The sequence below is a fragment of the Onychostoma macrolepis genome, chromosome 15 (genome assembly GCF_012432095.1).
Source record: "Onychostoma macrolepis isolate SWU-2019 chromosome 15, ASM1243209v1, whole genome shotgun sequence".
Classification (NCBI taxonomy): Eukaryota; Metazoa; Chordata; class Actinopteri; order Cypriniformes; family Cyprinidae; genus Onychostoma; species Onychostoma macrolepis.
In genome coordinates, this window is record NC_081169.1 from 28,229,350 (window position 1) to 28,242,481 (window position 13,132).

General features: G+C 37.7%; 1 protein-coding gene across 1 annotated transcript; it reads left to right on the top strand.

The window, feature by feature from the left end:
- Positions 1-10,067: 10,067 nt before the first annotated feature.
- LOC131554123 (metalloproteinase inhibitor 3-like) lies at positions 10,068-12,393 on the top strand. Its single transcript, XM_058799245.1, has 5 exons — positions 10,068-10,304; positions 10,827-10,903; positions 10,981-11,062; positions 11,544-11,662; positions 12,023-12,393. The coding sequence occupies exons 1-5, from the start codon at positions 10,175-10,177 to the stop codon at positions 12,197-12,199; spliced, it is 585 nt and encodes a 194-aa protein (XP_058655228.1). The 5' UTR covers positions 10,068-10,174; the 3' UTR covers positions 12,200-12,393.
- The last annotated feature ends 739 nt before the right edge of the window (positions 12,394-13,132 follow it).

Genomic DNA, 13,132 nt, shown 5'->3' on the forward strand with positions numbered 1-13,132 from the left:
TGTATTTAATTGGGAAGTGTAAGCATGTTCATGTACTGTAAATTAGGCTTTTTAGTGGCAGTGGTTTATGTAAAATTAATTCATCTAGTATCGTTTTTCACGCTTCTATTCTGAGCATTGAGTTAAAGAGGACAGTTTAAAAAAAAAAAAAAAAACTGCAATAAACGTTTAAGGTTCATTCCACAGCTACATCAGACAGCGGGAAATATTTACTTCACTAGAAACCACAGAAATGGCATATTAACTTTTGCACAATGCAGAAAGCTGATTTTAGAACTGCATTACAGGGGTGTTATATTGAAACGGTGCATACGCTGCATAGAGGGACAGATTGAGTTAGGTGAGCCACAATAAACATCATCTTTTGGAAAAAACATGAAGATCAGAAATTGGTTTTCAGTTAATTTACGCTTTTATTTCTCTAAAAACAAAGCCAAAACAAATACTTTGCTAATAACCAAAATGTCCTAATAGTAGGCTACAAGCCTATTCTTGTTTATGAAGAGAAATGCCCTATTCATTTAGCAGATGTTTCATCCAAACCGTTACAGCAGAACCAAACCCTTAGGAAATGTGCACTTTATAATATTTAAATATAGTTTACTGTCTTTGAAGGTAGGCTAATATCAATCAGTGCTGTGAACTGACCACCTCACCTCATAGCTGTAAGTCTTTACGAGTTTGTAATCCACAACAAGCCGTAACCCGTACAACAGCAAATCTAATTTTGTCAGTATTGTGCACTCCTAATATAGCCGCATTATTTCCAGGCCAAAGTTTTTAAAACTCTTGACTTTAAAAATGTGCATTCACCCTAATGAGAATTATAAGCACAAAAGGTTTTTGTCCTACACTGTCCTGTGGTCTTTTTCTTTCTTTTTTTTTTTTGTACAGTAATATCAAGCTGGCTAGCTGTTATTTCAAGCTATTGAACATCTATTATATTTGTTTAATTGCAGTTGCTACAGATGGTTTTACTAGTTTAATATGACTTTTTTTTCTATAGTTGTAGTATGCATAGCCTAATGCAAACAGTCCTGTCTCTGCTCATATTCAGTGAGACGAGTGCACAAAGTGTTAGGCTTGTTTGAGATGAGCAAAATCTGTGCAGAACCGATCACCGCGAGGTGAATGCCGGTTAGAAAAGTATTCGAGTTACGTCCGACTTGTTCTGATGTCTAGGCTTTTCCGTGCTGATGGCCTGCACCCCAGCAGAGTCGGAGCCGAACTCCTATCGGACAACATCTCCAGGACGCTACGCTCCATCTGACTAGTAAGCCAATTCTCAAATAACTGCTATAATGGCTTTTGCTCTACCCTCCTAAATGACAGAAGTACTTGCGTTGTCCAATCTATACAGACTGTATCTGTTCCCCGAATAGTGAGGTCAACATATACATTTAATGTAAAATCTGATCGTGATTAAACCTGAAAAATGCAAAATAAATGAACAAAAACAATTTCTAAAGCTTGGGCTCCTAAACATTAAATCACTCACACCCAAAGCAGTTATTGTAAATGAAATGATCACAGATAATAGTTTTGATGTACTTTGTTTGACTGAAACCTGGCTTAAACCAAATGAATATTTTGGTCTAAATGAGTCTACTCCACCAAGCTACTGCTATAAACATGAGCCCCGTCAGACTGGTCGTGGCGGTGGTGTCGCTACAATATATAGTGATATTCTCAATGTTACTCAGAAAACAGGATACAGGTTTAACTCATTTGAAATACTTCTACTTAATGTTACACTGTCAGATATGCAAAAGAAATCTCTCCTATCTCTTGCACTGGCTACTGTGTATAGACCGCCAGGACCATATACAGATTTCCTAAAAGAATTTGCAGATTTCTTCTCAGATCTATTGGTTAATGTTGATAAAGCGCTAATTGTCGGAGATTTTAACATTCACGTTGATAATACAAATGATGCGTTAGGACTTGCGTTTACTGACCTAATAAACTCTTTTGGAGTCAAGCAAAACGTCACGGACCCACTCATCGTTTCAATCATACGCTAGATTTAATTATATCGCATGGAATTGATCTTACTGATATAGATATCGTACCTCAAAGTGATGATATTACTGATCATTTCCTTGTATCGTGCATGCTGCATATTACCGATATTAACTATATGGCTCCGCGTTATCGTCTGGGCAGAACTATTGTTCCAGCCACCAAAGACAGATTCACAAATAACCTGCCTGATTTATCTCAACTGCTCTGTGTACCCATAAATACACGTGAACTAGACGAAATGACTAGCAACATGGGCACTATCTTCTCTAATACATTAGAAGCTGTTGCCCCCTCAATATGAAAAGGTTAGAGAAAACGTACTGCGCCATGGTACAACAGTTATACCCATTCTCTCAAGAAAGAAACTCGTAATCTTGAGCGCAAATGGAGAAAAACTAACTTGGAAGTTTTTAGAATTGCGTGGAAAAACAGTATGTCCAGCTATAGACAGGCTCTAAAAGCTGCCAGGGCAGAGCATATCCACAAACTCATAGATAATAACCAAAACAATCCAAGGTTTTTATTTAGCACAGTGGCTAGATTAACAAATAAACAGATGCCACCCGATCTAAATATTCCCTCACAGTTTAATAGTAATGACTTTATGAATTTCTTCACTGATAAAATAGATAACATTAGAAATACAATAACAAATGTAGGTTCTACACCGTCTAGTACTTCAGTTTCATTCACAGCTCCCAAAGAAAAACTTGTGCTTTACAACTATAGGACAGGACGAACTAAATAAACTTATCACTGCATCTAAACCAACAACATGTTTATTAGATCCTGTACCCACTAAACTACTGAAAGAGTTGTTACCTGTAGCAGAAGAACCACTTCTCAATATTATTAACTCATCATTATCTTTAGGTCACGTCCCAAAACCATTCAAGCTGGCGGTTATTAAGCCTCTTATTAAGAAACCACAACTAGATTCTAGTGAACTGGCAAATTACAGACCCATTTCAAATCTGCCGTTTATGTATAAAATTTTAGAAAAAGTTGTCTGCTCAATTGTGCTGCTTCTTGCAAAAAAATGATCTCTATGAAGAATTTCAGTCAGGATTCAGGCCTCACCACAGCACAGAAACTGCACTTGTTAAAATTACAAATGACTTGCTTCTTGCGTCAGACCAAGGCTGCACCTCATTGCTAGTTTTACTTGATCTTAGTGCTGCGTTCGACACTATAGATCATGACATACTCATAGATCGATTACAAAACTATACGGGTATTCAAGGGCAGGATTTAAGATGGTTTAGATCCTACCTATCCGATCGCTACCACTTTGTTTTTTTTAAACGGGGAGCCATCTCAACTATCACCAGTAAAGTATGGAGTACCACAAGGATCTGTCCTAGGTCCTCTGCTATTTTCAATATACATGTTGCCCCTTGGTGATATTATTAGAAAATACGGGATTAGTTTTCATTGTTATGCTGATGATACTCAACTATATATCTCAACAAGACCAGATGAAACTTCTGAACTATCTAAGCTAATAGATTGTGTTAAAATGTAAAAGATTGGATGACCAATAATTTCCTCCTATTAAATTGGATAAGACCGAGATATTACTTATTGGACCAAAAAACAGTACTCAGAATCTCTTGGATTACAATTTGCAACTAGACGGATGTACTGTTACTTCCTCTACAGTCAAAAATCTGGGTGTTATATTAGACAGCAACTTGTCCTTTGAAAATCATATTTCCCATGTTACAAAAACAGCATTCTTCCATCTTAGAAACATTGCCAAGCTTCGAAACATGCTACCTGTTTCAGATGCAGAAAAGCTAGTTCATGCATTCATGACCTCTAGACTGGACTATTGTAATGCACTGTTGTCCGGCATCTTCAATAAACAAGCTACAAATAGTCCAAAATGCAGCGGCTAGAGTCCTTACCAGGTCAAGAAAATATGATCATATTACCCCAATTTTACAGTCTCTGCACTGGCTACCTATTAAGTTCCTGATCAATTACAAAATACTATTACTTGCCTATAAGGCACTAAATGGTTTATCACCTGCGTACCTAACTAGTCTTCTACCACGCTACAATCCAACCCGCTCCCTAAGGTCGCAAAATTCTGGACTTTTGGTAGTACCTAGGATAGCAAAATCCACTAAAGGAGGTAGAGCTTTTTCACATTTGGCACCCAAACTCTGGAATAGCCTTCCTGATAACGTTCGGGGTTCAGACACACTCTCTCTGTTTAAATCTAGATTAAAGACACATCTCTTTAGCCAAGCATTCACATAATAATCTTGTACTGCATTTATATCTAATCAAATGTACATTATAATTCTTTAGATTGGGTTGAACAAATAATTTCTGCTTGAATAGAACAGCAGTTACGCTAATTACGTCTCTATCTGTTTCTCTGATTCTGCATCCCGTGGTAACTAGGAATTACTGAAGCGTCAGTCTGGATCCAACCCTTAAAAAGATCCGGGATGACCAAACACCTGAGCAGAGATGATGGCAACACCTCAGAGGACCACGGAGGATGCCAACCTCAGACAACATACACATATATGTGTGTGTATGTGTATAGTAGAAACTTAATTTCCTGTAAAGCTGCTTTGCAACGATTGTATCGTAAAAAGCGCTATACAAATAAACTTGAATTGAATGTCATGCGGACGTGTGCCAAAAAATGTGTCTGATTGTGCTGATCAAAAGCATGATGGGAAACGACTGGCTGACGACACAGCTTAATTCGTGTTTTAGGGGCTAATATATATTGATGTGTGTTTTTAATCTTTTACCCCTCAGGTTAAACTTGATTAAAAATACTATTCAAGACAGACACCATACCTGCACTTATCATGTTTTTGACATTGACATAAATTAGCATTTTCATTCAGACTGTCTGCCGTTTTTGTTCAAACCGGTTATACAGGTGCATCTCAATAAATTAGAATGTCATGGAAAAGTTAATTTATTTCAGTAATTTAATTCAAATTGTGAAACTCGTGTATTAAATAAATTCAATGCACACAGACTGAAGTAGTTTAAGTCTTTGGTTCTTTTAATTGTGATGATTTTGGCTCACATTTAACAAAAGCCCACCAATTCACTATCTCAACAAATTAGATTACTTCATAAGACCAATAAAAAAATTTTTTTTAGTGAATTGTTGGCCTTCTGGAAAGTATGTTCATTTACTGTATATGTACTCAATACTTGGTAGGGGCTCCTTTTGCTTTAATTACTGCAGCAATGCGGCGTGGCATGGAGGTGATCAGTTTGTGGCACTGCTGAGGTGGTATGGAAGCCCAGGTTTCTTTGACAGTGGCCTTCAGGTCATCTGCATTGTTGGGTCTGGTGTCTCTCATCTTCCTCTTGACAATACCCCATAGATTCTCTCTGGGGTTCAGGTCAGGCGAGTATGCTGGCCAGTCAAGCACACCAACACCATGGTCATTGAACCAGCTTTTGGTACCTTTGGCAGTGTGGGCAGGTGCCAAGTCCTGCTGGAAAATGAAATCCGCATCTCCATAAAGCTTGTCAACAGAAGGAAGCATGAAGTGCTCTAAAATTTCCTGGTAGATGGCTGCGTTGACTGTGGACTTCAGAAAACACAGTGGACCAACACCAGCAGATGACATGGCAGCCCAAATCATCACTGACTGTGGAAACTTCACACTGGACTTCAAGCAACATGGATTCTGTGCCTCTCCACTCTTCCTTCAGACTCTGGGACTTTGATTTCCAAATTAAATGCAAAATTTACTTTCATCTGAAAAGAGGACTTTGGACCACTGAGCAACAGTCCAGTTCTTTTTCTCCACAGCCCAGTTAAGATGACGTTGTCTCTGCTTCAGAAGTGGCTTGGTAGCCCTTGGTAGCCCTGAAGACGTCCGAGCGTGGTGACTCTTGATGCACTGACTCCAGCTTCAGTTCACTCCTTGTGAAGCTCTCACAAGTGTTTGAATCAGCTTTGCTTGACAGTATTCTCAAGCTTGCAGTCATCCATGTTGCTTGTGCACCTTTTCCTTTTGGTATCTTCATTTTTAAGACCCTAAATGGTTCATTTGTTTTGATAAAAAAGAAAACGAGATGCATTGCTAGAATTACCAAACCCTGTGCTGGAATAAAATAATGATTATGCCAACTTTCTAAGGTAATTTTTAACCCTGTAATTTGGTTCCAAGTTCCAGATGAAAATGGTTGTTTTGACCCCCTCTACAAAATAGTGCATTACTCAGTAAATATTCATCCAATATCCATTACATCACTTTTCATTATTATTTTAAAACAAGGTTTAAAGTTTGGTGCAACAGAATTATTAGATAAACCTTGATTTAATCTAGATTTAAGATTAATCCTGCAAACAATTTAGCTACAAATCGCACATTAATGTCTGAAGTGGGCAAGAGGTCCTTTAAAATAATTACATTTTTATTTCTTTCACCAAATTTGCATTGTATATGTAACTATACAATATAATAAATTTTTCTCCCCTTTTCCCTTTCATGTCACTTTCATTTCTTTCGGGATAAACGAATGAATTCACGTGTTGTAAATCCAGTCTGCATAGCGCACATATCCCTTAAATTTAGCGATCAACTGTGCACATTATAAACATACAACAGCACTTCAACATTTATGTATTTATTTACATAGGCTGTATTTGAGAATCTGAATATCGAATATTTTGCTGTTATTTTTTGTTGTTGTTTTTTGAGGCAATCACACAGCCAAAGTGTCTTGATGCTATGGACATAGGAATGAAAATCATTTAAAAATGACAGCAAAAAAAAAAAAAAAACTTGTGTAGCAAAGCACATTAATTTCCTCATGAAAAGTTAACTTCATTTTAAATCCGCATTGCTTTACGGTCAACCAATCAAACAACCCTCCAATCAGCTTCCACTAAGTACATTTGCGTGGGTCGGCAATCAGCAAACAGTGTCCAAAGGGCTTGACAATAGGGGTAATCCGAGTACACGAGCAAAGATCCAAACAGGGTCCGAAAGGCAAGACGAAGGGTAGTCCAAAACACAAAAGCAATAATCCAAAACACGGGTAAACAGGCTAGGCGAGACTGAGACTGAGACTGAGACTGAGACTGAGACTGAGACTGAGACTGAGACTGAGACTGAGACTGAGACTGAGACTGAGACTGAGACACTAGGAAAGGCTTTGTAAGGTAGCTATCAGCAAAGACTGTGATAAACGCTAAACAATACTCGGCGATGACAGAGAGGAAGTCCAAGGCTTATAAAGCGTGTCTGATGGGATCAGCTGTGTAATCAGTGCAATGTGTGATTGGTGACAGCTGTGATCAGTGCAATGGATGATGGGAATTGTAGTCTGGTTAAATGCAACAGTAGTGTAGTGCTGTTACTGTTTTTTGTTTGTCTTTCTTCTAAATAAAAAATATGAACAAAACCAAAATTTTGACTGGGAAGTTTTGGAAATTTGCTTGCTTTGACACAAAATAATCCTATACTAAGGGTAAAGGTTTGTACTGGATTTGTTTCAGTGTTGTGTAGGAGATCGCTGTGATTGACACGACCAATGAAATCTGAATCTGTGGTGGGCGGGGTTTGTGCTTTAACTGGGTTAAAAAGGTGAGGAATATTCACATCATCCTACATGACAGATACAAACTCCAGGTGCAGCAGCTGAAATCTGTGACATGGAGTTTATTAAAGAGGAGATGGACAACCAAACAGGTTGGTGTCCATTCTTGATTCTTCACTGTTGACTGCTGAGAAACATTAAAGCCTCAGGAAAGTGGAAAGACTTTCAGAGACAAAGAAAACCTTAAAATACACATGAGAGTCCACACTGGAGAGAAACCGTACACATGCCCTCAGTGTGGAAAGAGTTTTGCTGATGCATCAAATCTCCGTAAACATCTGCTCTTTCACTCTGGAGAAAAGCCTTTTAGCTGTGATCAGTGTGGTAAAAAGTTTATTTCACCATCACATCTAAAACAACACCTGACAGTTCATTCAGATGAGAAGCCTCATGTGTGTTCTTGCTGCGGAAAGAGTTTTTCATGGCTGGCAAGTTGTAAACAGCACCAGAAAACACAGAATGAGGTGAAAGATCATGTGTGTTGTGAGTGTGGGAAGAGCTTTTCTACAGCTGCCTATTTGAAACGGCACCAAAGGATTCAAACTTAAGAAAAACCTTACAAGTGCTCATATTGTGACAAGAGTTTGATTTGGTCTGAACACCTGAAAGTTCATGAGCGAGTTCATACTGGAGAGAAGCCGTATCTGTCACGAATCCTGTCCATGCACTTCCGTTCACTCACCACCAGAGGTCACCCGCTCATCACATGGACTCTTGCACTACACTTACTGTTGCATTTCACCAGACTACAATTCCCATCATCCATTGCACTGATCACAGCTGTCACCAATCACACATGGCACTGATTACACAGCTGATCCCATCAGACACGCTTTATAAGCCTTGGACTTCCTCTCTGTCATCGCCGAGTATTGTTTAGCGTTTATCCCAGTCTTTGCTGATAGCTACCTTACAGAGTCTTTCCTAGTTTCTCAGTCTCAGTCTCAGTCTCAGTCTCAGTCTCAGTCTCAGTCTTGCCTAGCCTGTGTTTTGGATTATTGCTTTTGTGTTTTGGACTACCCTTCGTTTTGTCTTTCGGACCCTGTTTGGATCTTTGCTCGTGTACTCGGATTACCCCTATTGTCAAACCCTTTGGACATTGTTTGCTGATTGCCGACCCACGCAAATGTACTTAGTGGAAGCTGATTGGATGGTTGTTTGACTGGTTGCCAGTAAAGCAATGCGGATTTAAAATGAAGTTAACTTTTCATGAGGAAATTAATGTGCTTTGCTACACTTTTTTTTTTTTTTTTTTTTTTTTTTTTTATAAATGATTTTCATTCCTATGTCCATAGCATCAAGACAATTTGGCTGTGTGATTGCCTCAAAAAAACAACAAAAAATAACAGCAAAATATTCGATATTCAGATTCTCAAATATAGCCTATGTAAATAAATAAATACATAAATGTTGTATGTTTATAATGTTCATAGTTGATCGCTAAATTTAAGGGATATGTGCGCTATGCAGACTGGATTTACAACACGTGAATTCATTCGTTTATCCTGAAAGAAATGAAAGTGACATGAAAGGGAAAAGGGGAGAAAAATGTATTACATTTTATAGTTACATATACAATGCAAATTTGGTGAAAGAAATAAAACTCAAATTATTTTAAAGGACCTCTTGCCCACTTCAGACATTAATGTGCGATTTGAAGCTAAATTGTTTGCAGGATTAATCTTAAATCTAGATTAAATCAAGGTTCATCTAATAATTCTGTTGCACCAAACTTTAAACCTTGTTTTAAAATAAGCAGGTTTACATTTAACCCATCGTTTTGATCCTGGATTTAAGTTATATTTATGATTAGCTTTAGTCCTGTTGCACCATTCCGTTAAACTCAGATTTAAATCTCGATTATGGATTCACTTTAAACTTAACAGAGGTTTAAATAAAATAAAATGCACATGCAATTAAAATGTGACTGACTGAACAAAAACAGCAGAGTTCTGACAAAATTCTGTTTATTATAAATAAAAATGAAAATTAAAGCAAATGGTAATGTGTTTATAAATCACTCAATGGCTTACATTGCAGATGTGCTCACTGAATATAAATCTAACAGATCATCAGGAACATGAGCACTGTGCTATATACTACTGATTCCACTGAATCCTCTTTTTTATTCTAAAGAGTTTTAATACATTTTAATTATTTGTATTGTAATTATTTCGATTTTTAATTTTTCCTTATATAAAACACTTTGAATTGCCATTATTTATGAAATGTGCTAAATCAATATCCTTGTCTAGCCTAATAATTTATTTGATGGTAGCTCTTATTTATGACACAACATAAACAGTTGGCAGTAACTATGGCTGCTGTGTGGTAATTACCCACTAGCCTACTAATTTACCTACTAATTACCTACTAATTTGAAACAAGCCTTTTCTCTTTTTTTGGTTCTTTTCGAACGCCATAAATTGGGGCAGCCCATGAAGAGCAGCTGTGACGCAATCGCACTTTACACGCGGCTTTCAGGTGCAGGGCGCAGCTGAAGAGAACTATATCTGGTCAAGATAGTTTAGTGTTGCGCTGTGAAAGCATGAGCATGTCTGCTGCTGTGACTCTAGCGCTGCTGTTCTTCTTGTCTGTGGCACTGAACGAGCAGGTGACCGAGGGCTGCACATGTTTACCAGAACACCCTCAACAGCAGTTCTGCGAGTCTGACTTCGGTACGTGTAACACATGCATCGCTAATCAAACACGAAGAACAGGTGCTGCATTCAAACCTGCAGGTTGCGTGATGCTTTAAGATGTTACATTTCTTGCATTTACAATAGTTCAGATACTTGAACCGTAAGTGTAGGCATAGTTCAACGATTCATGGAGGGTACAGTGATGGAACTTTTATTTTTATTTATTTTTTCCATGATCGTGTAAGACAATATGACATTAAATTGTTTGCTCGCTTGCTTGTGTAGTGTCAAGGGAATAGCTCTCTTATTCACCCAGGTCGTTTCACACCTGTCCTTGACTTTCCCTGTGAAACAAAGGAAGAGATTTTGTTTTTCAGTGGGCTCCAGTGTTTGGTTCTTAACATTTTTCTTTCAGGTATCTTTAGTTCAATCTTGGAAAACTTGAAATGCAAAACATGAACCGTATTTTTGCTTCAGACAAAATGTAATGTAAACCAGGAACATTTAAATTAACACTTGTCACATCTGCCCCTTTTTTTAAATTTTATTTTACCTTAGTGATTCGAGCTCAGATCATTCAAAAGCTTCCCAGCATTCACCCTCTTTTAACTGCATACGAAATCCAAACTATCCAGGTGAGAAAATGTACTTGACTCATAATATTATTCTATATTTTTATTTTTTAAACAAGAACTGCTTTATTTCCTTCCAGAGGTTTAAGCTCTCAAAGGGAATTCAGGTCATCTACACACCTCATGGCATGAATCTGAACAACGGCGACTATCTGCTGTCAGGTAAAGTCGCTTCACTATCTTTAGGCAGAGTTTGAGTTGAAACCGAACACACTGATTCCTGATGCTGGTTGTGATCATCAGTTGAGGCTGATTTTTAGCCCAATTTACAGTGTGGACCGATTTTGGGCATGCGAGTCGACAGATTTAACAGAAAATCACATTGTTCAATTATTCAACTTTAATTATACTGTATTTGTTCAGATTAGATCTGTATTCCAGTCAGATCAATTTAGCCGTGTCCCTTTCAATAGCTCAAAAAACATTAAGAACTTGATAACCTGCTTCATTATTAAACCGTAACTGCCCTGAGTGATGTTACACTCCTCAGAGAAAAGACTAATAATATCCAGGACATCAAACCTAAGATAGGGGTTCAATAAGTGAGGACGTCTATATGTACAAAAAGAGGTGTGTGTATACAGTAAAATGAAGTTTAACTGTTTAATTGAGCTGTGTAAGCAAAAATTTTTCCCCACCTAAGGACATTTCGGTGACGGCGTGGCGGTTGTTAATTTATGTGACCGTGTGGAGCCTTGGAACAACCTCTCCTCAGTTCAAGAGCGCTACCTCAACCTGTATTGGATGGGCTGTGGCTGTAAGGTAATCCAAATAATGTTTACAATAAATTGCTGTAGTGTGAATTAGTTCAGTGCTGTTTATCCAGTGACTTTCTTTTTTGCCCAACTAAATTTTCTGCCAATGTTGTCAAACCCAGGCTCAGATTATTTCAAAAACTTTTAAAAAGGTGTTTAATGCATTAATATATGCATATTCTTATGACTAAACTTGCTTGGTAGAGAAGGACCACACTGTGCAGATCTTAAAACGCAAGCTTCCAGAAACATCAAAAAGTTTCTTTGTAAGCTGTACTTGCAGCCCTTGTATTAGCCTCTGACTCCTAAAACGTATTGTAGTAAAACAGTTTGTGTGAACTGATCTCTCGAACTGTGATCTCTACAGATCTCGCCCTGTTTTGGAAAGTCCTGTTTGATCGAGATTCTTCAGAAAAACTGTCTGGTAAGAATCAATGATTCACTCGTTCTCGACGATGAAGAGGCTCTTCAGTCTATTTGCCTGCCAGGCAATGCCGGCTTCTGCACATGGCACAAATTCGTAAGGAACTACAAAAGCTCTTAAAAATGACGCCCTGAAGAACAAGTGCATCAGCCATTCACCAGTGTACAGTTTTTGTCCTTTTATTCTCCATGCATTGAATGCTTGGAACATTTTGAAGTGAATTTGATGATTTGCTTTGCAACACAGTCATCACATCAAAAACACTGTTTTCATGGAGATTTGCAATCAACCATTAAACTGTTCTGCATGTAGAAGTGTCTGTGTATTTAATTGGGAAGTGTAAGCATGTTTATGTACTGTAAATTAGGCTTTTTAGTGGCAGTGGTTTATGTAAAATTAATTCATCTAGTATCGTTTTTCACTCTTCTATTCTGAGCATGGAGTTAAAAAAAAAAAAAACTGCAATAACAAACGTTTAAGGTTCATTCCACAGCTACATCAGACAGCGGGAAATATTTACTTCACTAGAAACCACAGAAATGGCATTAACTTTTGCACAATGCAGAAAGCTGATTTTAGAACTGCATTACAGGGGTGTTATATTGAAACAGTGTATACGCTGCATAGAGGGACAGATTGAGTTAGGTGAGCCACAACAAACATCATCTTTTGGAAAAAAACATGAAGATCAGAAATTGATTTTCAGTTAATTTACGCTTTTATTTCTCTAAAAACAAAGCCAAAACAGCAAATACTTTGCTAATAACCAAAATGTCCTAATAGTAGGCTACAAGCCTATTCTTGTTTATGAAGAGAAATACCCTATTCATTTAGCAGATGTTTCATCCAAACCGTTACAGCAGAACCAAACCCTTAGGAAATGTGCACTTTATAATATTTAAATATAGTTTACTGTCTTTGAAGGTAGGCTAATATCACTCAGTGCTGTGAACTGACCACCTCACCTCATAGCTGTAAGTCTTTACGAGTTTGTAATCCACAACAAGCCGTAACCCGTACAACAGCAAATCTAATTTTGTCAGTATTGTGCAC